Source organism: Oncorhynchus masou, chromosome 21 (genome assembly GCF_036934945.1).
Source record: "Oncorhynchus masou masou isolate Uvic2021 chromosome 21, UVic_Omas_1.1, whole genome shotgun sequence".
Taxonomy (NCBI): Eukaryota; Metazoa; Chordata; class Actinopteri; order Salmoniformes; family Salmonidae; genus Oncorhynchus; species Oncorhynchus masou.
In genome coordinates, this window is record NC_088232.1 from 26,672,705 (window position 1) to 26,697,948 (window position 25,244).

Sequence of the window (25,244 nt, forward strand, 5' to 3'; positions counted from 1 at the left end):
CATGTAAGCCCACCTCAAGTGGTTTGGGGCAGGCCAAGACAGGGCAGGGCTTGGGGAGGCTTGTTCAGGAGGTGATTGGATGGATATATACCTCACTCATTCAAGGTTAGTCCCCTGGTGTTTCCAGCGTAATAGGACCTGATACTATAGGATAGTGGTTAAAAAAAATCCCGGTGAGTGCATTAATTTCCCTGCTTAATGAAACTGCAATCAATCAGCATTCTCAGCAGCAGTCATACAAGGGTATATATATATTTTTGTAATGCCATAGTGGATCAGTGGTACCTGCTGATAGTATTTGAAGGACACTTTGTACCTACCTACTCACTCACTACTCCTCATCTCTGTTTCAGAGCCCAGAGCTTGTCCCCCACAGACCACCTGGCTGCCTTCTACCTGGCCCTGCAGCTGGCTGTGTCACGGCAGGTAAGGCCACACACACACTGTGGCTCAGAGTCAGGATGGAACTAATGAGCTTCTCTGCGTGTCAGAGCTGGTTTAGCAACACTGATACGCCCTGTAGATAGGTGTGTGTGTGTGTGTTTCTGCTCAGTGCCTCACCCCCCTACGAGGTAAAGGTGCTCATCTTTCACACGGGTCAATCTAAGGTCAATGTAAACTCGCTCTTTCTCTCCCTCTTCTATCTCTTTCAGTCTTCATGTATATTTTTGTTTCTCAACTCTATACTCCTCTCTATACACCCCCCCCCCCCCCCGTGTATCTTTCTCATTTTTTTCTCTGTCTTCTCTCTGTCCTTCCTCTGTAATCTCTCGTCGATCCTCCCATCAGATTGAGGGAGATAGATGAAATCTAACCGCTGATACAGGGACCAGGACTGTTTCCATGGTGATAAAGACCCAAATAAAGTGTTGGTTTGAGACACGGGGAGTCTGGAAATAATGTGACATTAAAATTGATTTAAAAACCATGAGACGGAAATGTCAAGGGTGCATTTCTGACGGGAGCAGGTCTGGAGAGGGGAGTGGAGAGTAGAGGATAGAGAGGGATTGTGAATTGTAATTACATTCAGTGATAGACAGCCATTGTACTGTATTATTATAAAACCCCCAGGTGCCTCTAATACCAAATGTAGTCTCTGATTAGATTCCATCTGTTGGCCAGTATTGATTCACACACACACACACACACACACACACACACACACACACACACACACACACACACACACACACACACACACACACACACACACACACACACACACACACAGCTAACATTTCCATTGATTTTAGAAGTGGAAGACAAATGTGAAGGACCTTATATTAGTCATTACCGGGGTGATGGAAGCAGGTGTTAATGAGTAAGCTGTTTTTGAGCATGTATCTACTCCATCAGACGTGTAATTGGTTTTCACAAGATGGGCATATATGGGGGGGGGGGGGGGGGGGTGTATATAAAAACTGCTGAGCAAGTACATGAGCTGTTTGCCCTACTTTAGGTTAGGGCAGTGTTTCACATCTCCTGTCCTCCAGTACCCCCAATTGTACACATGTTTTATTGTTGCCCTGGACAAACACACCTCTATTCAACTTGTCAACTAATCATCAGGTCCTCAGTGAGTTGAATCAGGCATTTGTCCGGGACTGCTGTTTGGTGTACAGGAGGACTGGAGAAGTGAACCATTGGGTTAGTGATTAAAATGACATTTGTGGTCAGAAAGTGCGTCCTCTCCAGCATGGCCAGATAGCAGCACCTCTGGCTGGGGATGACTGGTGGTGTATGTAATCTGTCTGCTGTAGATCCCGGAGGCGCTGGGGTATGTGCGTCAGGCTCTGCAGCTGCAGGGAGACGACGTGCACTCTCTCCACCTGCTGGCCCTGCTGCTGTCGGCCCAGAAACACTACCACGATGCTCTCAACATCATCGAGATGGCGCTCAGCGAGTACCCAGAAAGCTTCATGTGAGTCTGGAATCTTTCTCCACATCGGACTCTCATACCCACTCTAAACTCCTCATACTCACTCTAAACTCCTCATACTCACTCTAAACTCTTCATACTCATGCAGGCCATCACAGAGGCATTAGTCTATAGCTTTGGTGTTGGCATGTGAACAAACACATTAACCAAAGGATCAGTCTGCGTGCCACTCTGCTCAGTGTGTTATTAACATTGTCCTGGGCATCAGGGAGATCAGCACCTGGCATCCTTAATTAGACCAGTGTGATGACTGGGGATGGGAGGGTTTGCTACCAGGAAGGGCAGAGGGAGTGGGCAGTGGGTACGGCATGCCAGCCATCCACACACACACAGATCCCCTTGGTTATTTTGGCGGCAGAGAGAGACAGCAATTTGAATTGTATTTTCGGAGCTGTGTGTTAGTTACTGATTGAAATCAGAGCGCTTTTTCCTTTGCCGTCTCTCCATCTCCTCTGTCTGATGGTTAATTTGTGCACAAACCCTGCCCCTCTCACACCCCTGACTCTAAGTAACTCTGCTTGGTTTGTTTCCGGTGTTTGAATTTCACAATATCTAATAGATTTAGTCTGCTGTACCCTCAGGCCAGCACAGTATTGGCTTCTGTGCCTCGGTATCTCTGCCTCAGCCACTTACATAACATTAAAAAGAACACGCTTTTTCATTTTCCAATTTTGTATTCTTTTTTTACCCTGTTTTTACACAAGCTTGATTGAGCATCGCTCTCCCTGGGGGAGAGTGAAGTGTGTGTGTGTGTGTGTGTGTGTGTGTGTGTGTGTGTGTGTGTGTGTACAAACATGACGCTGAGGGTGAGTTCTGTGAATATTTACTGTGCCTTGTGTTACAGCCTGAATTTAAAATGGATTAAATTGACATTTTGTGTCACTGGCCTACACACAGTACCTCATAATGTCAAATTGGAATTATGTTTTTAGAATTGTTTTAACTAATTCATTAAAAATGAAAAGTTGAAATGTCTTGACTCTTTAACCCCTTTGTTACGGCAAGCCTTTTTATACTTAACAAGTCACATAATAAGTTACATGGACTCTGTGTGCAATATTTGTGTTCAACATGATATTTGAATGACTACCTCGTCTCTGTACCTCATACATACAATTATCTGTTAAGGTCCCTCAGGAAAGCAGTGAATTTCAAACACAGATTCAACCACAAAGACCAGGGAGGTTTCCCAATGCCTCGCAAATAAGGGCACCTGAATAAGCAGACATTGAATATCCCTTTGAGCATGGTGAAGTTATTAATTACACTTTGGATGGTGTATCAATACACCCAGTCACTATAAAGATGTAGGCATCCTTCCTAACTCAGTTGCCAGAGAGGAAGAAAACTGCTCAAGGATTTTCCATGAGGCCAATGGTGACTTTAAAACAGAGTTTAATGGCTGTGATGGGAGAAAAGTGAGGATGGATCAACAACATTGTAGTTACTCCACAATACTAACCTAACTGACAGAGCGAAAAGAAGGAAACCTGTACAGAATAAAAAATATTCTTAAACATGCATCCTGTTTGTAAGGCACTATAGTAAAACTGCAAAACATTGGGCAAAGAAATTAACTTTATGTCCTGAATACAAAGTGTTATGTTTCGGACAAATCCAAGAGTTTCACTCTTAATATTTTCAAGCATAGTGGTGGCTGCATCATGTTATGGGTATGCTTGTCATCGGCAAGGGCGTTTTGGGGGGATAAAAAGAAACGGAATAGAGCTAAGTCCAGACAAAATCTTATAGAAAAACCTGGTTCAGTCTGCTTTCCAACAGACACTGGGAGACAAATTCACCTTTCAGCAGGTCAATATCCTAAAACACAAGGCCAAATATACACTTGGAGTAGCTTACCAAGATGACGTTGAATGTTCCTGAGAAGCGTAGTTACAATTTTGACTTAATCGTCTTGAAAATCTATGGCAAGACTTGATAATGATAAACAACCAACTTGACAGAGTTTGATTATTTTTTTAAAGAATAATGTGCAAATATTGTACAATCCAGGTGGGGAAATCTCTTTTGAGACTTACCGAGAAAGACACAGCTGTAATCGCTGCCAAAGATGATTCTAACATGTATTGACTCAGGGTTGTGAATACTTACAGTTGAAGCCGGAAGTTTACATACACCTTAGCCAAATACATTTAAACTCAGTTTTTCACAATTCCTGACATTTAGTCCAAGTAAAAATTCCCTGTCTTAGGTCAGTTAGGATCACCACTTTATTTTAAGAATGTGAAATGTCAGAATAATATTAGAGATTTATTTCAGCTTTTATTTCTTTCATCACATTCCCAGTGGGTTAGAAGTTTACATACACTCAATTTGTATTTGGTAGCATTGACTTTAAATTGTTTAACTTGGGTCAAACGTTTTGTGTAGCCTTCCACAAGCTTCCCACAATAAGTTGGGTGAATTTTGTCCAATTCCTCCTGACAGGCCTGGTCTAACGGAGTCAGGTTTGTAGGCCTCCTTGCTCGCACATGCTATTTCTATAGGATTGAAGTCAGGGCTTTGTGATGGCCCCTCCAGTACCTTGACTTTGTTGTCCTTAAGCCATTTTGCCACAACTTTGGAAGTATGCTTGGGGTCATTGTCCATTTGGGAGACCCATTTGCAACCAAGCTTTAACTTCCTGACTGATGTCTTGAGATGTTGCTTCAATATATCCACATCATTTTCACTACTCATGACGCCATCTATTTTGTGAAGTGCAGCATAGCAGCCCCACAACATGATGCTGCCACCCCCATGCTTCATGGTCGGGATGGTGTTCTTCGGCTTCTAAGCTTCCTCCTTTTTCCTCCAAACATAACGATGGTCATTATGGCCAAACAGTTCTATTTTTGTTTCATCAGACCAGAGGACATTTCTCCAAAAAGTACGATCTTTGTCCCGGTGTGCGGTTGCAAACCGTAGTCTGGCTTTTTTCTGGCGGTTTTGGAGCAGTGGTTCTTCATTGCTGAGGGGCCTTTCAGGTTATGTCGATATGGGACTAATTTTCCTGTGGATATGGATACTTTTGTACCTGTTTCCTCCAGCATCTTCACAAGGTCCTTTGCTGCTGTTTTGGGATTGATTTGCACTTTTTCTCACCAAAGTACGTTCATCTCTAGGAGACCGAACGCGTCTCCTTCCTGAGCGGTATGATGGCTGCGTGGTCCCATTGTGTTTATACTTGCATGCTATTGTTTGTACAGATGAACGCGGTACCTTCAGGTGTTTGGAAATTGCTACCAAGGATGAATCAGATTTCTAGAGGTCTACGATTTTTTTTACTGAGGTCTTGGCTGATTTTCTTTTGATTTTCCCATGATGTCAAGCAAAGAGGCACTGTTTGAAGGTAGGCCTTGAAATACATCCACAGGTGCACCTCCAATTGACTCCTGCTAAATGACATCATTTATCAGAAGCTTCTAAAGCCATGACATTACTTTCTGGAATTTTCCAAGCTGTTTAAAGGCACAGTCAACTTAGTTGAGTTGAGTTTATTTTATTTTTACAGGGACAGTGCACATTAATCAACGTTTCAGTAAAAGTGCCGGTTTTAGCCAGCCAGCTAATTTTCAACCGCAGTCCCTGGGCAGGTTATAGTGTGTAAGCATCTGATACACTGGAATTGTGATACAGTGAATTATAAGTGAAATGGTCTGTCTGTAAACAATTGTTGGAAAAATGACTTGTCATGCACAAAGTAGATGTTCTAACCGACTTGCCAAAACTATAGTTTGTTAACAAGAAATTTGTGGAGAGGTTGAAAAATTAGTTTTAACGACTCCAACCTAAGTGTATGTAAACTTCCGACTTCAACTATGTATTCAATATATATGTGTTTTATTTTCATTTTTTTGTTTAACCAATTGGGGGGGTGTGTGTATGTTGGGATGAGGAGGAGATGGAAAGTTGACGGTAAGGTCATGTTGTATTTATATCACAGTGCTGCACTGGGAGGAACGCGTTCGCCTCGGAGAGAAGGGTGGATGAGATGGGGGGAGGAGTCTATAAATGGGAACTTAATTCACAGCACTGTCCACCACCCCCCACCACACCAACCCAATGGAATTGTCTCACTCTCACACTACTCTCTCTCTGGGAGCGAATTAGTGTCCACATAGGCTTTCATCAAACGCTACACTTCTCTTCTCTTGGTGAATGCACCCCTCCTCTGCTAGATCTCCTCCCAGGCATCCTGGAGATAGAATTCTAATGCTACTCATTGACGATGGAGTGTGTAGCAGGCGGTGAAGGGTGCTCTCCTCTCTCTGCAACCTCACAACATTGTGTACACATAGCTTAGGTGCTAGGTGGAAAATACTACATTTCTTCCACACCACCTGTATTACTACAACGTTTTTATCGGAGTTGTATCATTATAGAGAGAAGCAGAGAGTCCACTCTGTAGATAACTGTGTTTTAGAGTGTGTTATCCTGTGTCTCAAACTGGGTGTCTCCCCACAGCCTGTTGTTCACCAAGGTGAAGCTGGAGACGTTGTGTCGAGGACCTGAGGAGGCTCTGCTCACCTGCAAACACATGCTGCAGATCTGGAAGTCCTGTTACAACCTCACCAACCCCAGGTACAGTATAGTAGTACCCATTACACAGGCAACATGTTTTGTCCACTAGATTGAATGGAACTGTGTATGGAAAATAGCAGTAAAATATGCACTCTCCTTTCGCTCGTGGCTGTGGTTTCCTGGATATGACAGAATGAGTAGAAAGATGCAGGAGTTCAGATAGGGACCAGTAATCCACCCAGACCAATACATCCGAATGTTTAACTGTCCCTGTGACACTTGACTAGGGGAAATCTCCAAATTCGTGACTATCCAGTACATCCTTCTGTTTCATGAACTGGATTTTGCATTAGTCTTTGTAGCAGAGGCAGACCCAGTCCGCTGCCTGGTACCTTACTCCTTCCTAAACTTGGAGCGTTGCTCTCGGTTTCATCACCTATCCCATTGCAGTAACTGTGAATCTTACCAAAGACAGAAAACACAGCTCTTAACCTGCGCAGCAGTCATGCTAAGAGGATAGATGGGCAGGGAGGGTTTTCAGGAAGCGTAGCTGTCTAGTTGGTGTTTTACCTATTTTCTCGTGTGTGTCTAGTGATTCAGGTCGAGGGAGCAGCCTGTTGGACAGAGCCATAGCAGACCGAAGGACGCTCAATGCCATGACGCTGCCTGACTTCAGTGATCCAGAGACGGGTAAGTCTATCCTCACTACCACTACCTCGCAACCACAGAGAAATGGAGAGGAGTTATAAAGCAGGACACTAGCTTACCCCAGGACACTTAACATGTAGCCTGAGTGTGTGTCTGTCTGTGCCATCAGGGGCTTGACAGTGACAGCAGTGGAGTTGGCAAGAGAACAAACAGATATGTGACCAGGCTACTTAACATGGTCGCTATCCCATTATGAGGGAAGCAGAAAGCTTCAAATGCCTGTAGGTCATGAAAATGTATTAAAATGAATCCCAGGGACATGCAGGTTAAAGCCTCTCTAGCAGCAGCTACATATATTCACATGAATCTACTACTGTAACTGTACATCCCTGTCCAAGTCTCTGTCTCAACATGACTACTGTATCTACAACCACACCTGTATATTGCTCGCTGTCTCCATGGCTACAGGGTTTATGGCCATACTGGAGTAAACTACAAGCTGCTGCTGTTAAGGGCTGAACCTCCGAACAACCACTCAGCCTTTTACTGAGTGATCAGAGCAGTAGAATTGGTGGGTTGGAGATTCAGCCAAGGAATACCATTCTAACAGCGGAGGCTGGTGGGAGGAGCTATAGGAGGATGGGCTCTTTGTAATGGCTGGAATGGAATTGATGGAATGGAGTTCAACATGTGGTTTCCATTTGTTCGATGTGATTTATTCCATTCCAGCCATTAAAATGAGCCCTTCCTCCTATAACTCTTCTCACCAGCCTTCTCAGCAGTCTAGAAAAGAAAAGAAGAAAAAAATATATAGGTCTCTTGTCATTGCAGCTAGAAAACGACACTAAAGCAGTCTGTCCAGACATTTTAAACATCACATCTTGTATTTCCCCATTCCGTCTCTGTCAGAGGTGTGAAGACACACCCTATAGACTACATCCTGTCAAAGTGTGTGACCGTTGATCAACATCTTTCATTTTCTAAATATTCATGTTTTTTATTGCAGTGTTCAATGTCCAACAGCTTTTCCTTCCTATCACAATAAAGGTTTTTATCTGTGTGTTACACCATACCGTATCAGAGTATACTGAAACAAAATATAAACGCAACATGCCACAATTTAAAAAATGTTAGTTATATATATAAGGAAATCATTCAGTTTAAGTCAATTCATTAGGCCCTAATCTATGGATTTTACATGACTGGGTAGGGGCGGGGCCCAGCCAATCAGAATGAGTTTTTCCCCACAAAGACAGAAATACTCCTCAGACTGATCAACCGAAAGGTCTCTCTAAGTCAGCTATGCCATTTTCTCTACTTTCAGTTAGCTGTTGCTAAGGAAAGGCTGCAGTCTTCATATGTTCTGTGTTTTATATATATATCTGTGTCATCTTTTACTTTTCTGTTGTTTCTAGTCTCTGGCTCCTCCTCTCTCTCGGGGTCCGAGCCCGCCTCCCCTTCTTCCCCTCTCTTTCACGCCGGCCCCTCCCACCTCCCTCCACCCATCACACCCCCCAGGGCCGACCCCCCTCTGCACCCCCCGAAGCCGGCCGGCGGCCATCATGCTTTCTGTGACCACACCCCTCGACGAGAGTCCACCAATAGTAATGCTGCTCTGCACCACGTGCGGCCAATGGCATGTTGTGGCGTGCGTGACTCACTGCCCAATCACAACCATGCTTGCTGAGTGTGCGTTTTTTTTAACTCGTCCAAAATGGCACCCTTTTCCCTACATAGTGCACTAGTTTTGACTCTGGTGTAGTGCACTATAGGTAATGGGGTGCCATTTAGAAAGTGACTTCACTGATTAAGCCCTAGATACAGTAGTTGTAGTGTACCAGTGTTCTGGGCTGTGGTGTGGTGTGTGTTCTATGTATAGTTCCTTAACAATGCTAAACACCCATGCTGGAAAGGACAAGGTGAAAACATATCATAGCCAGCCAGCACAGTATGATTTGGGTCGGCCCAATAGTGAGTTGGGTGTGTCCAGTCCTGTGGGCATAACGGGATCCTGTCCTATCGCCACGGAGACACTGAGTGGACAACGTTAAGTCCCTAATCTGCCTGAGAAACAACAACCTCTGACAAACAAGATGACAGTTCAGTTGGCATGTTTTGGGGTTAACAGAGGAAGTGTAGGATACAGAGTGTGAGGAGAGGTTCTGGTCAGGCACTAGTACTACAGGTACACTCTACCGGCAATACAGGTAAAAACCCACCCGCACTCGCTCAAGCACGCTCACTCTCCACCCACACCCACACCCACACATACACACACACGTCACAGTACTTCCTGTTATGTTCTCTCCTCTATCTAGCTCTCTGTGTCCCCTGGCTTTCCCTTTCTATTCATCACTGTTCATTTGTCCTTTGGTGTTCTACTATCTTTCCCTCGTCACCTTCCATTGTACCATTTTATGTTTTACTGCTTGATAAAGGGTTGGATTGAGGCACTTCAAATAACCACAGTGTATTTACACCTGCAATAGAGGTCCAAGGTTTTTGTGTTTGCCCGTCACAATGCATGTTTGATGTTTAAATAAGGAACGTGATCAAGGTGATTTTAAGGAAGAAAAGCTTGCACTGGTGGCAATAGCAACCACCAAAAACGTGCAGGGGTGAAGCAGTTCAGGATGGATTGGATTGACACATTGATAGTGAATCATTGTGTGGATCCATTTTCACTGACACTACCTTAGCATAAATAACTTCAGCAGTCACTAATGTTAGTGTCTTTTTGAAATGTTTCTGTTAAGTATACTTCAGTTTTGTTGTTGAGTGGAAGTGATTTTGAAGTTTTCTCCTAGCTGTATCTCTTTAATTTTCCCTCTTTAATTAATTTTCTATTTTAAGTAATCTTTGTTCTTTGTTGTGTGTTGATTTGTTATTTTAAAGGCAGCCCTCCAGATGCTAACTTTCATCAGTATCATGGTTTTTACTCCATGTTTTCAGTTTGTAAGTAGCGCTTTTCTCCCTCCGCTCCCTCTCTCCCACTGACGCTGGACTGATGTTTCACGTCTCCTGGCCTTGGCCTGATTCTTCTTTTCCTCCACAGTCAATGTATCCATCCGTCACCACCAACCCACCTGCCTGTCCCTCTGTCTGTCTGTGCTCCTAAAGTCAGTCAGTCATCCACCACGTGTGGACCATACCGGAGGCTGTCCGGCCGCTATTCGCTAGCTCACCTTATTTTCTGTTTTGTTTTGTTTCATTTATTCATTTTTGTCCTCAGGCCCTTTGTGCTACAGCTAAACAATTAGCTCACTGAGCTTCCTGACTCGGTGGGCCAGCTATGGAGTAGGCAGCTCCATAATTAAAGAGGCAGTATCATTTCCCCTGGCTGGCTGCTCTATTCTATCCACCAGACACACAGCCTTATCGTATGGGCTCCCTCCACCATACAATACAGAGCTCATTAGCCAGACCAATCCCAGACGGGCTAGCGGTGTTTTTGTTTTTTCATTTGTAATTTTATTTGTGTTTAGTTAAAGAGCTATGGACTATGTTGTCCATGACTGACTGTTGTGTTGTAGAGACCAGTTAGTTTCACTGCTGGGCCTCTAGGCTTTCACAGACTATTAATAGGTTTCATTTAAGCTTCCCTGACAGCGAACACACACAGGCCACACTCTTGTCATACGTCCAGCCCGGTGTTCTTTGACATTCTCTTGGACTTCACGAGAAACAAAACAAGAAAGGGGAATGGATGAGGAGGAAGCAGCTCTGTCCTCTCATGCCCCAGTGAAATGGATACTGTTTCTTTAAGAACATGTAGATTCTTTCTGTGCTGCTGTGAACTGACAACCCACCCTCCACATCGCTCTCCATTAGTGCCTTGCGCTTTGTACCTTGCATGAAGGCACTTTTGGCTACCCTTTTAGGCCGCTGTGTGTGTGCGTGTGAGAGAGTGTTTGTGTACTTTTTCCTAACTGCATGGATTACCATTTTCACTCATCCAGGTTAAGATTACACCAGTTTAATCCAGGCTTAATTTGACCCTTTCACCTGCAGTGGGTGCCATTTAATTGACTTCATTGGATAAAACAAGTATCTACAGCCTGCTTGGTGACACAGCTGTCTGTCTTGATGGTACAGCTCCTGGTGCTCTTTCTCCATCTATCCAGGGACCTTTTAAAACAATCAATCCCTCCACTCAACCGGGTGTTCCTTCCTTCTGCGATCAACCTTCTTCAGCCATATCAAGTTGGTGTGTCCATAGAAATAGAATGACTAGAACAGGCAAAGCCCTTCAGACCTTGCCAATATGCTCAATTTGGCTGACGTGGCTGTGTAGTTCCATGGTTGATGCTGGATGCATCCCAAATGGCACCCTATTCCATATATAGTGCACTACTTTTGAACAGAGCCGGTATCTCCGGTCTGCATGCTAAATGTGGGTGCTAGGGCTGAGACTGGGGCTCTGTAGGCTTAGTGCTGCTGTGAGGGAGGGAAGAGTATCGATCTCAGGCCCTGAGTCCCAAATGGCATCCTATTCCCTTTACAGTGCACTACTTTTGACCAGGGTACATAGGGCTCTGATCAAAAGTAGTGCGCTATATATGGAATAGGATGCAATTTGGGACACTGACAGGGTTTGTAGGTGCATACTGTGTGACTGTCGCTTCAGTCAATAACCAGGGAGCCAGAGAGAAAGCAAACATGTTATTTTTCTGATATGAGGAGAGAGAAGAGTGAAGCAGTTTGACGCGAAATGCTGCCTGCCTGCCTGTAATCCTGTGGTGTGGGTGTTCAGAGAGACAGAGTGAAGGATGAGAATGTGTAGTTGTAGGAGAGAGACTTCTTAGAGGAGCTATTGTGTTCAGATCATAGAGCTATAACCATATAGGACGGTATATGTGTGATGGATTGTGTTCATCACTCGTGTGTTGAGGCAATAAAAGGAGTCGGTGTTGTGTTTTATGGCCAGTCGGTAGTAATGGTGAGTGATGTGTGTTGAGGAGAAGAGTACATGTTAAAGCATTCATGTGGACCATAGATGGATGCTACTGGTTGTTAAAGGGTCTATAGCGTAAGAGTCACTGAGCTCCAGTATGCAGAAAGTGTGTGTGCTGTGTGTGTGAGAGTGAAGTGGCCGTGTGTGCCTCACCAAAAGCCTGCCATGCAGATTGAGAACCCAGAGACTGATTCCTATTCCCATTTCACTAAATCCTCTTAGCAGCATTTCAGCTTAAACACAAATCAAATCTCTCCTCCCAACTCGCAAGACCTTATCAAAAACATCTCTCTATTGCCAGGGATATTTTCTCTCCCCCCTAAATTCATCACAGGACTTTTCTTTGCCCCGGTGCTTTCACTAGATCTTCTTGACAGGATTTGAAGATAGGGACCATTTGTGCTTTAATCTAAAGCTCTTTAAGGCCAATAATGAAAGCTCTCTCTCTCTCTTTAGAGCCGGGGAAAGTAGTATCCACTCCAAATAGTATTTTCCACCAACTCCAGTCCCAAATCAGTTGGCCTAGTTTGTACAGCTACAGCCAGGTTATTGTATGTCTATATGTCTGGATATGTGAATCAGTGGTTTGCAAGGATAATCGACAGTTAATAGCTGCTGACTTAGTAACGCTGCCTGTCACTAGTAGCCTATATAACATGAAGCTTTTTGTGAAGGCATGAAGCCATCTGTGTGTGAAGTTTTGTGCAGCTAATGTCCTGAACGATGGATGCAGAATGAGTGGAGTAACATTAGCCTAAAGTTGCATCCTTTTACCATGAGGAGGTGCTGGTGCTGCTGTGCTTACCCCCTCTTCTCCCCTGTCGTCCTCTCCTCCTCCCCCTCTATCTGCAGGCTCGGTCCACGCCACATCCATGGCGGCGTCGCGGGTGGAACAGGCCCTGTCAGAGGTGGCCTCCTCCATGCAGAGCAGTGCCCCCAAACATGGACCCCTACACCCCTGGATGACTCTGGCTCAGATCTGGCTCCACGCAGGTATGATAGTACACTATAACACACAGCTATGGTAGTACACTATAACACACAGCTATGGTAGTACACTATAACACACAGCTATGGTAGTACACTATAACACACAGCTATGGTAGTACACTATAACACACAGCTATGGTAGTACACTATAACACACAGCTATGGTAGTACACTATAACACACAGCTATGGTAGTACACTATAACACACAGCTATGGTAGTACACTATAACACACAGCTATGGTAGTACACTATAACACACAGCTATGGTAGTACACTGAGTCACTACACCTCTGTCAGTAACACACAGGCTGGACAGCCAGAGGGGAGTTAGTATAATGCTGCTGTACTATCCTGCTGTTATTGTATTATACCCTTATCCTACTCTCATTAATTATATGCACCAAAAATGATATCCATTATCCAGAATGATATCCTGGAGTTGTGTGTTGTGTGCGTGTGCACTTGTGTTCATGCATGTGTATGGTGTTAGTGATTGGCAGGGTGTGTGTGGGAGTGGTAATCCATTGACTCAGGGGAGGTGGGGTAGCAGACAGCAGCTTAATGGAATCGATATGTTCCTGTGAGGTGGTCTGACTGTTAAGCGTTAACATATCCCAGGCAGGGCCTCCTGGACTGTTGCTGCTGCCTTTCATTTGCAGTCCTCCTGCGATGGGTGGGAAAGAACACACACACACACACACACACACACACACACACTGACTGCTTTATGTGGTCATTATCCTTATCGCCATCCTTAGATACTTAGATACTCACACTGATAAGAAAACCAAGGGGACGTCACCTCCCAATAAAACTGCCTCTCTTTGAATCAGCTCTGAAAGGGTGATATAAGGATGGATGGGGGCATTGAGAGAAGGAAATGGGGTGAGAGAAAGAAGGGGAAGTTAGAGAGAGGATAGAGAAAAATGGGGAGAAGGCAAGTAGAGAGAAGACGAGAAGGAAGGGGGTGCAGGGAGATAAATCCGCTCCTGTTCTCACTGCAGAGCGTTGAAATGCCAGAAGCGGAGGCCAGAGCAGAGCAAGGTCCCCTCCCTCCCTCAGCCAGCTGCTACTGCTTGCCTATCTAGTAGTGCTACTGAGGCTTTGTGAACCAACCCCAAACAGTCTCATCCACACACACACGCGCTGCTGGAGGGTGAGCAGGGCTGTGGCGCTCCATGAAGATTTTCCAAAATGCCAGAGAATGGAGAGATGGGGGATGGTGTCCTGGATATAACCTCCTTTCTCTGGGACCAACAAATGAGGACAGCACTGGAGGCTTAGCTGGCTGCTCAGAGAACAGCCTGCCTGGAGACGGACACACACGGACACACACGGACACAGCCATACACGGACATACACGGACACAGCCATACACGGACATACACGGACACAGCCATACAGGGACAGACACACAGACACGGACAGACACACAGACACGGACATACACGGACACGGACATACACGGACACGGACATACACGGACACGGACACACACGGACACGGACGGACACACACGGACACACACGGACACACACGGACACACACGGACACACACGGACACACACGGACACAGCCATACACGGACACGGCCATACACGGACATACACGGCCATACACGGACATACACGGACACGGCCATACACGGACACACACGGACACGGCCATACACGGACACACACGGACACGGCCATACACGGACACACACGGACACGGCCATACACGGACACACACGGACACGGCCATACACGGACACACACGGACACGGCCATACACGGACAGACACGGGCAGACACGGCCATACACGGGCAGACACGGCCATACACGGGCAGACACGGCCATACACGGGCAGACACGGCCATACACGGCCATACACGGGCAGACACGGCCATACACGGACACGGCCATACACGGACACACACATCCATACAAATACGGAAACACGGACAGTTTCACACAATCAGACTCGCACACACACACATCAGTGCCACTGTAAGGTCATGTTTGCTCATAATTATTATTATAGTTTTTCAGCTATTCCACCCAAAAGGAAGACAAATAGGAGACATGATATGATATTTGGATGTAAGTCTGTTTTATTGCTTTTGGAAAACTCACTTTCAAGTCTCTGTCTGTATGTGATCTATGGGCTTTACTTTAAACCCTTATTTACAAAGCAATAAGGTGTGTGTGTGTGTGTGTGTGTGTGAGAGAGAAATCAGGCTGGCTGCCACCTGCTAGAAGCTCTCATTTCCTCTTGATGAAATCATTAAGTCAAAAGACTGCTATCACCCCTCTGGTCTGCTGCACCTCCCATTACCATAGGAAGTGTCTGTCTGAAACGGTTTCTGTTAGTCAGTCAGTGTATGTCCTAGTTATTTGTGTCAGTGTGTCACCTCACGGTCCTCCTCTCCCCTATCTACTCTCTCTCCTATCTCTTTCTAGCGGAGGTGTACATTGGCATGGGCAAGCCTGCGGAGGCGACGGCCTGCACCCAGGAGGCTGCCAACCTGTTCCCCATGTCCCACAACGTGCTGTTTATGCGGGGCCAGGTGGCTGAGCTGCGGGGCAACGTGGACGAGGCCAAACGCTGGTACGAGGAGGCCCTCTCCATCAGCCCCACCCACGTCAAGACCATGCAGAGACTGGTGAGTGTCTCTTCTGTTCCCCTCTTCTCTGTCTCTCGCTATCTCTCTCCATCATCAGCCCCACCCACGTCAAGAGGATGCAGAGACCGGTGAGTCCTGAACCTCTACATCCCTCTGTTCACATCTGTTCTGTTCTCCCTCTCTCTCTCGTCTTCCCTACTACTGCCACGTCAACCATGCAGTCTGACAGCTGACATTCTGTCACTCTTATGGGCCTCCCAGTCCCATTTCCATAGTGCCTCCCATAGAGTCGCTCTCTCAGGTCATAGTCAAGTGGTGCAGACCGAGGGGGGAAGACCATTGTTACTGTCACTCTGTAAACCTCCATGCTGCTTGCTCATCACTTTGAATGGAGAGACTGCAGGTCTGACTCATGCTGTTAGCAGATTAGCTTTTCGTTCTGTTTATTACAAACGAGACACTTTTGGGATGAAAAGGCTGCATTGAGCCTAATGAAAAGGGCCTTTTGGAGGAGAAGGGGAGAGATACCGAGAGAGAACAAGAACAAGAGACACAGCATCTCTCTATCTGATGAGCTCATAGTAAAAACCCAATTATGGAAATTGAAAATGGGAGCTTGTGATTGGTTGGTGGTGAATGCAGAATAAACCCAGAAGAACCCACCACATTGTGCTGTGTCAGCACCTCAAGCAGGGGGATTGTCCAATCTGTTCTTTTTACACGCTCTCACTCTTTCTCTCTCACACTTTCTTTCTCTCTCTCACTTTCTTTCTCTTTCACTCTCTCTCTTTCTCCCTCGCTATTTCTTTCTCGCACTCTTTCTTGCTCTTTCTCTCTCTCGTATACTGTACAGTTTGGCGCAAAAGTGAGAAGTTTAGAGCTTTTCTACTGTGTTGTGACTGTAAACAGTCTAGCTAGAATGGGATAATGCCTGAGGCTGTAGTGGAGAACTGTCTTATTGTGTGGGCCTGTTCACCCAACTGTGCGCGCGTGCAGATCTGTGTCCTTGCATCTCTAGGATGAGATGGTGCTGAGACAGGAACAGGATTTGTCCTCTAGCAGCAAAGAGAAGAGCAGCTTTATTGGCTGACTGACTAAAGGAAATAGTCCTTATTCCCCATGACCTGATTTGTGTTCTCTGCTGATAACTCTTCTCTCTCTGTGTTCGATTTCCTAGTTCAAAGTCTCTGCTTTGACTGTGTTCTAGTAGAAAGGCCGTGTTCCTGTATCCTGCTGAAAAATGAAATCTAATATTGTGTGTGTCCGTGCGTGAGTCTGTTTTAAATGCCTTATTTTGTCTTCTACACCAAGCTAAGCTAATCACTGGATGGAAACCTCCTTCCAACGCCTGTTGAATTATAAATGAGCCTCTTTCTTCTAGAGAAACAGGAGAGCAGTCCTGACTGCTGCCGTAGTGGGGACACACATCCCTTACTGAGCTGAATAGTGGAGCCTTGTCCCTCTGACTGTAGTTTGTGGTGTGATGGTGACTGGAATAGTTTGTGTTGGGATGGTGACTGGAATAGTTTGTGTTGGGATGGTGACTGGAATAGTTTGTGTTGGGATGGTGACTGGAATAGTTTGCGTTGGGATGGTGACTGGAATAGTTTGCGTTGGGATGGTGACCGGAATAGTTTGCGTTGGGATGGTGACCGGAATAGTTTGCGTTGGGATGGTGACTGGAATAGTTTGCGTTGGGATGGTGACTGGAATAGTTTGCGTTGGGATGGTGACTGGAATAGTTTGCGTTGGGATGGTGACTGGAATAGTCTGCGTTGGGATGGTGACTGGAATAGTTTGCGTTGGGATGGTGACTGGAATAGTTTGCGTTGGGATGGTGACTGGAATAGTTTGCGTTGGGATGGTGACTGGAATAGTTTGCGTTGGGATGGTGACTGGAATAGTTTGCGTTGGGATGGTGACTGGAATAGTTTGGTGTGATGGTGACTGGAATAGTTTGTTGTGGTGGTGTGATGGATGACGTTGGGTGCATGGTGTTTGGCTGCTGGGTGGTGTGATTGTTTCACCGTGTGTCGCGTTGGTGTAGCGTCTGGGATGCACAATGTTTGTCAGTCTGTCAGAGCTGATAAAGCAACGTGATAATGGGTATTGCACACTGTTTGGCACGATTTATACACTCTTTATACTCCTCTCCCTCCATCCACCACTCTTTCCATCCCTCTGCCTTGACAGGCCAGTTTGTGGAGGGCTGTGCTTCACTCCACCACTCTGACTGGCAAACGGAAAGAGAGCGAGAGAGAGACGCTGCGAGGGATGGAGCAAGAGAGCACAAGAAAGAACTGAAGGGAGGGAGGGGTCCTGCTGATACAGCTGTGACTTCTAGACTGGATCCAAGAATCAGGCTTATAGATTCCTCTCCACATTTCATCCCTCAAATCTTCCCTCCACTTTTCATGAGCTATTCATTTCCTCTCCGGACTGGCTACGACCATACTGTCCTTGGATCTACTGTGTCTGTCCGTGTGGTAACACAGAAAACGGTTCAAATGTTGCACCGTACACCAACATTTCTGTTCTTTTTCGATACTAGAACATGAAAAACGGTTCAAATGTTTATTTTAATTTTATTTTTTACAACGCCTCCGTGCGTCCACCGTGCCTGCTCCGTGCGTCCACCGTGTCTCCGCCGTGTCGTCCACGCCGTGTCGTCTCCGTGCGTCCACGCCGTGTCGTCTCCGTGCGTCCACGCCGTGTCGTCTCCGTGCGTCCGCGCCGTGTCGTCTCCGTGCCTGCTCCGTGGGTCCACCGTGCCTGCTCCGTGGGTCCACCGTGCCTGCTCCGTGGGTCCACCGTGCCTGCTCCGTGGGTCCACCGTGCCTGCTCCGTGGGTCCACCGTGCCTGCTCCGTGGGTCCACCGTGCCTGCTCCGTGGGTCCACCGTGCCTGCTCCGTGGGTCCACCGTGCCTGCTCCGTGGGTCCACCGTGCCTGCTCCGTGCCTCCTCCGTGCCTCCTCCGTGTCCCCTCCGTGTCCCCTCCGTGTCTCCACCGTGTCCCCTCCGTGTCTCCACCGTGCCTCCTCCGTGGGTCCACCGTGCCTGGTCCGTGGGTCCACCGTGCCTGGTCCGTGGGTCCACCGTGCCTGGTCCGTGTCTCCACCGTGCCGTCTCCGTGCCTCCTCCGTGTCTCCACCGTGCCTGCTCCACTTACTCATTGCCAGCTGTAGCCTGTCCTGAGAAGCCAATGCACTCACTGGGAGTCTGGTCTGCATCATCACTTATGCTGCACAAAAGTTAACACACATCAATAATGCAACACGGCATGTAGAAAGGGTAAAACTGTTAATTACTGTTAACAAAACAATGTCCATTACAGGCTGGAACACTATAAAATTCAAGAAGATACCAGTAGCTTCCAGCTTTGTAGGCTACATTTCCATCAATTCACTACCCTAGTACCTTGTTTGGGATAATATGCAAACTATAATGCAAAATATTGCTGATTTCAAAGCTGATTGTGACCAAAAACCTTTTTCATTCACTTCGTCTCCCCCGCCTCACATCTCTTCCAGTCAAGATAATATTTGCTTGTGCCTCGAACTGTGACGTCATGGGTCTTGAAGAGACAGTACACACGTTTATAAAAGAAGAGATGGCTTATTCTATGCAAATGTTATTGATCAGTACCATTTTAAAATAAGTGACTTCCTCATGAAGCTGGTTGAGAGAATGCCAAGAGTGTGCAAAGCTGTCAAGGCAAAGGGTGGCTACTTTGAAGAATCTCAAATATAAAATATATTTAAAAATCTACATCTTTTTGGTTACTACATGATTCCATATGGGTTATTTCATAGTTTTGATGTTTTCACTATTATTCGACAATGTAGAAAATAGTAACAATAAATAAAAACCTTTGAATGAGTAGGCGTGTCCAAACTTTTGACTGGTACTCTGTCTTGATCAAGTTCTATTCTGTGACCTTGGCCCAAAACCCTTTCTTTTTTTTTTTGCCCTGGTATCGTTTTGGTATCCAGTATTGTGATGGTAGCGAGTATCGTGATACTAAATCTGGTATCGGTATTGATGTCAAAATTCTGGTATTGCGACAACAGTAGCACAGATCCTGTATCCCCCAACTAGCCTGTGTTACTGAGCTCTTTGATAGGCCTAGACGGGCTTATCTAGTGATGGCGCTGCACGTCTTCCAGTTTGGTGGTGGTATTATACGGGTAGTGTTTCTCTGCTAATGCTAACTCGCTGCGAACCACTACTTGATCGATCAGGTAGCAGTGGTGTGCCAGCTCTTCGATGCTGTGGGACAGTTATTAGATGTAGTTATCACTGTTTCTACTGAGAAGATGCCAACGATGCGCCGCAGCAGCCAGCGACTTTAACAGTTAATGCTGTTAAAGGGGCAATGACTTTTACTCCTTCTTTATTCTCTCTCTCTCGCTCTCGCTCTCGCTCTCGCTCTCTCTCTCTCTCTTCAATTTAAATGGAGTTGGTGTTAATGCAGGAAGGGCAGGGTCCAGACTTCTCCTATTTCTGTATTCTCTTTCCTTTTCTCTCCATATCACTCTCTCCATCTAGGCTTGTGGCGTGTCCCAGGGGTGTCTGTCTCTGGCTACAGTGCCAGTCCTGCTTTCCCACACACATTTGACTAATTAAGCAGCGTAGCAGCTCAGAGCAGCTTGCTGCGGCCGGGACCACAGCCACACATCACTCTGTGTCAGTTCTGCTGTATCTGAGCTTTTTCATTTTGGATTTATTTTGGCGCTGTTTCGTTGGTCTCCGCAATAAGCAGGCTTGTCACATCTCAACAGCCTGTCAACTCAGGGGAGCGACATGGGGCACATATACACACACACACACACACACACCTCTTTATGTAATTCAGCCAGAGTTCTGTGGAGAGGTACAGGGTGTAGGAGATGGCTCTCCTTGGCCTCTAACTGTGCTGACTGCTCTCTCCTCTCTTGCTCTTTCTCTCTCTCGCGCTCTCTATTTTCCTGTCTCGCTCTCTTCCCAATCTCTCTTTCCTTTCTCTTCTCTTTCTCTCTCGTTCTCTCTCTCTCTGTGTGTCTGTCCGTTTGAGCCCTTTTCTCTCCATGGAGCCTTGGGGATTGAGCCTCAAGGTTGCTCTGTGAATGATTTAGCGGTCTACTGCAGCGACAACGGCTGACCTTTTGTGTTAGATTAACAGTTACTTAGCCTGGTTTTTAAAGGCTGGCTGCTTTGATAAGTTAATTGAAAGGATGAGATTACATGAGTGTAGGATGTGACTAAATGGAGTGTGTGATTGTACAGTTCTCTTTCTCTCGTGTGTGTGTCACTAGGATGGAGTCAGCTGGGCAGTGATAAACAGAAGGGTTTAAACTCCTCGCTCCTCTCTGAGTCGGTGTTACAGACTGTATTAACTCTCCCTCTGTCCTCGGGTTTGATCCTGCACCAGCTGCAGCGGTACAGCCTGGCAGAGAACATCGTTCACCCCTCTCTCTCACTCCTTCACTATGTCACTCACTCCTTCTCTCTCCCCATCTCCTAGGGTCTGATCCTGCACCAGCTGCAGCGGTACAGCCTGGCAGAGAACATCGTTCACCCCTCTCTCTCACTCCTTCACTATGTCACTCACTCCTTCTCTCTCCCCATCTCCTAGGGTCTGATCCTGCACCAGCTGCAGCGGTACAGCCTGGCAGAGAAGATCCTTCGGGATGCGGTGCAGGTGAACTCGACGGCCCACGACGTGTGGAACAGCCTGGGGGAGGTGCTGCAGGCTCAGGGCAATGCTGCTGCCGCTACAGAGTGTTTCCTCACTGCCCTGGAGCTAGAGGCCTCCAGCCCCATACTCCCCTTCACCATCATACCACGACAACTCTGACCTGGGAGAGAGAGGCACACACACACACACACACACACACACACACACACACACACACAAGCTGCTTTATCACCCCCAGTGTGAAGGTGCCAAAAACCTTCCTCAGAAGCGCCACCATCAACCACCCTGTGATGTCTCGGGCCCATCTCGTTCATCCCAATGAGATTAGACAACTACCTCTCTCCTCTTGAGGCCATTCATAGGCCTAGCTAGATGAGCTGGAGGGAGAGACCATGGACAAAAAATCCAAACACTGATTATCTGGTCCAATAATGTACATCAATGTAACTGTTGTTGCCATGCCAACACCAATGTGCTGTCTCCGCCCCCTAGTCTCTGCTGTGACCACTGTATCGTATACCACAACCCCTTGCTGTGCCTGACTATGACTCCTGCACTCCAGCCTTTATCTAATCTACACTGAGCAAAAATATAACGCAACATGTAAAGTGTTGGTCCCATGTTTCATGAACTGAAATATCCCGGAAATTTTCCACATGCACAAAAAGGTTATTTCTCTCAAATGTTGTGCATAAATTTGTTTACATCCCTGTTATTGAGCATTTCTCCTTTGCCAAGTCCATCCACTTGACAGGTGTGGCATATCAAGAAGCTGATTAAACAGCATGCTCGCTACATAGGTGCACCTTGTGCTGGGGACAATAAAATGCCACTCAAAGTGCAGTTTTGTCACATAACAATGCCACAGATGTCTCCAAGTTTTGAGGGAGTGTGCAATTGGCATGCTGACTGCAGGAATGTCCACCAGAGGTGTTGCCAGAGAATTGAATGTTCATTTCTCTACCATAAGCCGCCTCCAACGTTGTTTTAGAGAATTTGGCAGTACGTCCAACCGGCCTCACAACCATAGACCACGTGTAACCACGCCAGCCCAGGACCTCCTCATCCGGTTTCTTCACCTGTGGGATCATCTGAGACCAGCATCTAGGCAGCTGATGGGAAAGTTATTTCTGATCGGCTGGGCCTGGCTCCCAAGTGGGTGGGCCTATGCCCTCCCAAGCCCACTCATGGCTGCGCCCCTGCCCAATCATGTGAAATCCATAGATTAGGTCCTAATGAATTTATTTCAATTGACTGATTTCTCCTTTGCCAAGATAATCCATCCACCTGACAGGTGTGAACTGTAACTCTGTGAACTGTAACTGTAAAATCGTTGAAGTTGTTGTATGTTGCATTTTATATTTTTGTTCAGTATACATGGTGGGGAGAGGGGGGGCGTTAGCCGTACAGGCTGGCTACTCACTGATCCATCTGTTTTCTCTGGCTGTTGATCGATGGGAGAGGAGAAGGAGGGTGCAGAGGGACTTTCAGGCAGACAGAGTTGCAGAGGTTTGCATTCCAGATGACATGGACAATGTAGTGCTATGCAGCGGACAATGGCTGGCTACAGTGGTACATACCATCACCAGACCCCCCCCCCATGTCTGTGCTGGTGAATTGTTGTAGCTTTCAACCCAAATGATGCTGACTGTTTAACCTGACAATGCTTGTATGTATGTACGGTATGCGTGTGTGTGTGTGTATATATGCACCTGTTTGTATGTGCGTTTGTACATTTGCGTGTTCAAAAGGCTTTTCGTTATTTGTTCATCTAAAAAAAAATGTTAGAAGTTATACACTGTCACTTGAAAGATGTATATTATATGGTGAACCTATAGTTTACATGATATCCCACACTCTGAGTGTGGAAGGCCTCACACACGTGTGTCGTGAGGTTGTGTCCTTTTGCTGTTCCTCTGCACCCCAAAATGCAACAGTTTAAAAACAGGTGATGCTACTGCATTTGAAATGAGCTCCTCCTCGATGCACTTCATCAGACGCACCCTCAGCGGGTTGGTATAACCGGAAACATCTGATTTATCGTATCTTCAACTTAAGCTGTTTCCCCTTGGAAACAGGATGTGGGGACCCCATTCAGGCAAGTGTTTTATGCCTGCTACGTTAGGTTACATCCAATGTAGTTATTTCAGTTACTGTAACCTTAAATCCGTTAGATAGGTCACAAGCTCACTGATGTGAATGCCAAAAACGGTGATTCTAAAACACTTAATGTCTTGTCTATGGTTTCTTTCTGTCCAAAACAAATGACTTTTTTTTCACATTACCTTTGATTATAAGTGCAGATTATTATTATTTCTGACTGGTAATTATTAGATGTTCATTATTTTAGACGTTTAAATTATATTTTACAGTGAATGACATTAGAGGCGTCACAAACACTGCAATATGCTTCTTTGAGTAGATTGTACTCGAAGTACACAGCGGAGAGGAGCTGACTGTTTTCAGCTCAGTTATAGGGTAAATATGTAAATGTTTCTCGTCTGCTGTAGTACTTCTTTGTATGCAGAATCTACCTAGCAACCACAATAGGAGCCTGCATGGCATGTCCCGTTGTGAATGGCCAGTATGCCCCAGGCCTCTGGTTTGATATGGTCCAACCAACAGCAGCATTGAGACAGCATGTCTGTCTGTCTGGTCCTATAGCACATATATGATACAACTGGACAAACTATAATGATGTCAATAAAAAAGTGATTGGAATAAATACAGTGGCGTAATGTAATATACACTAATGTGATCCGGTATGGTTGTATCTGACACACTGCATTTTTGTGCATCATCCATGTTGAGAATCCCTTGCCCTTTGAAATACATCAGAGAGCAAGACACTACTTTGGCCTGTTGTTACGGTAACCTCTAGTGACGTGAGACATTTCCAGGACTTCGGTGTAGTGTGTTGCTGGACTAAGAAGACGTAGGACGTGTGTGTTTGGGGATCTAGTGGCAGCCAGGTTCTGTCTGCGCTGTTGTCAGTCTGGTTAAGAACAAACAGTCTGTCTCATCAGGGAATGAATAGCTTAGATGGTGATGGCAGAGTGAGTTGCCTCTTGTTTATTTTCCCCTAATCTTTACTCTTTCAAGAAGAGAAACATCACCATTCTGAGTTCTGAGTCTCCCTGATTTGTTGTGTGTGTGTGTGTGTGTGTGTGTGTGTGTGTGTGTACTGTATGTGCACACGTACGTTTGCACATACCTTGTTATAAGTTCTAAAAAAATATCAGATTGATGTAGGCATTTCAGGAGTTCAAAAATAAGTACAAACCGAGGGGAAAGATGAGGAAGCGCCTCCAGAAAAAGGAACATAATGGATGAGGGAGGGTTATAAAACCAGAAGGGCTGATAGGAGAAAGGAGGGAGTAGAGGAATGAAGGAAATGGGAGGAAGTGTGTGAAGGGGTTGATTTAATGCACACCAGCCCTGCCTTAAACAAATGAGAGTTCCCTGCCTGGCTCGACTCTGCTCGGGATGGAGCATGCGGCGTGACGCTGTGTAGTAAATCTCCAGGGGAATGCCAGGCTGTGTTCTGTAATTGAAAATTTATAGAAGTGATTGAGCAGGAGGTTATTAAGAACATTGAGAGAGTGCGGTGGCGGTGAGGACAGCAGCGTTATTACAGTGCCAAGGCCCCTGGGAGACCCCACTGCCTAGCTGTTTGCTCTAAATCTGATACGGCGACACACAGAGCAGTGCGGCAGTGCAGTGCAGCACTCGTCTGCCCAGAGTTACCCAGGACTTCAAACTCAGTCACCTCACAGCTCAACTCACACTGGAATAGACTCATTGGGCCAGCTCAAAACGGCAGCAGCCTCAACCATATAGACAGCCCATTTTGGGCCACTGAGTCTCTCCTCTCCTCCCTGGCTGCTCTTGCTAGGTGAG

At 46.2% G+C, this 25,244-nt stretch overlaps 1 protein-coding gene across 2 annotated transcripts in view; it reads left to right on the forward strand.

Annotated features, from left to right (window-relative positions):
• Window positions 1–24,069, forward strand: part of ttc7b (tetratricopeptide repeat domain 7B) — a 62,904-nt gene extending 38,835 nt beyond the window's left edge. Inside the window, exons 14-20 of one of the 2 annotated variants that reach the window (XM_064927923.1) lie at window positions 354–426; window positions 1,761–1,921; window positions 6,407–6,523; window positions 7,056–7,153; window positions 12,918–13,058; window positions 15,503–15,705; window positions 21,282–24,069. In XM_064927923.1, the coding sequence (XP_064783995.1) occupies window positions 354–426; window positions 1,761–1,921; window positions 6,407–6,523; window positions 7,056–7,153; window positions 12,918–13,058; window positions 15,503–15,705; window positions 21,282–21,503 (1,015 nt within the window). In that variant the 3' untranslated portion in view covers window positions 21,504–24,069. Of the gene's footprint in view, window positions 1–353; window positions 427–1,760; window positions 1,922–6,406; window positions 6,524–7,055; window positions 7,154–10,006; window positions 10,090–12,917; window positions 13,059–15,502; window positions 15,706–21,281 lie in introns of those variants that run through there. The other variant, XM_064927924.1, reaches the window with a different exon arrangement.
• Window positions 24,070–25,244: the final 1,175 nt, after the last annotated feature.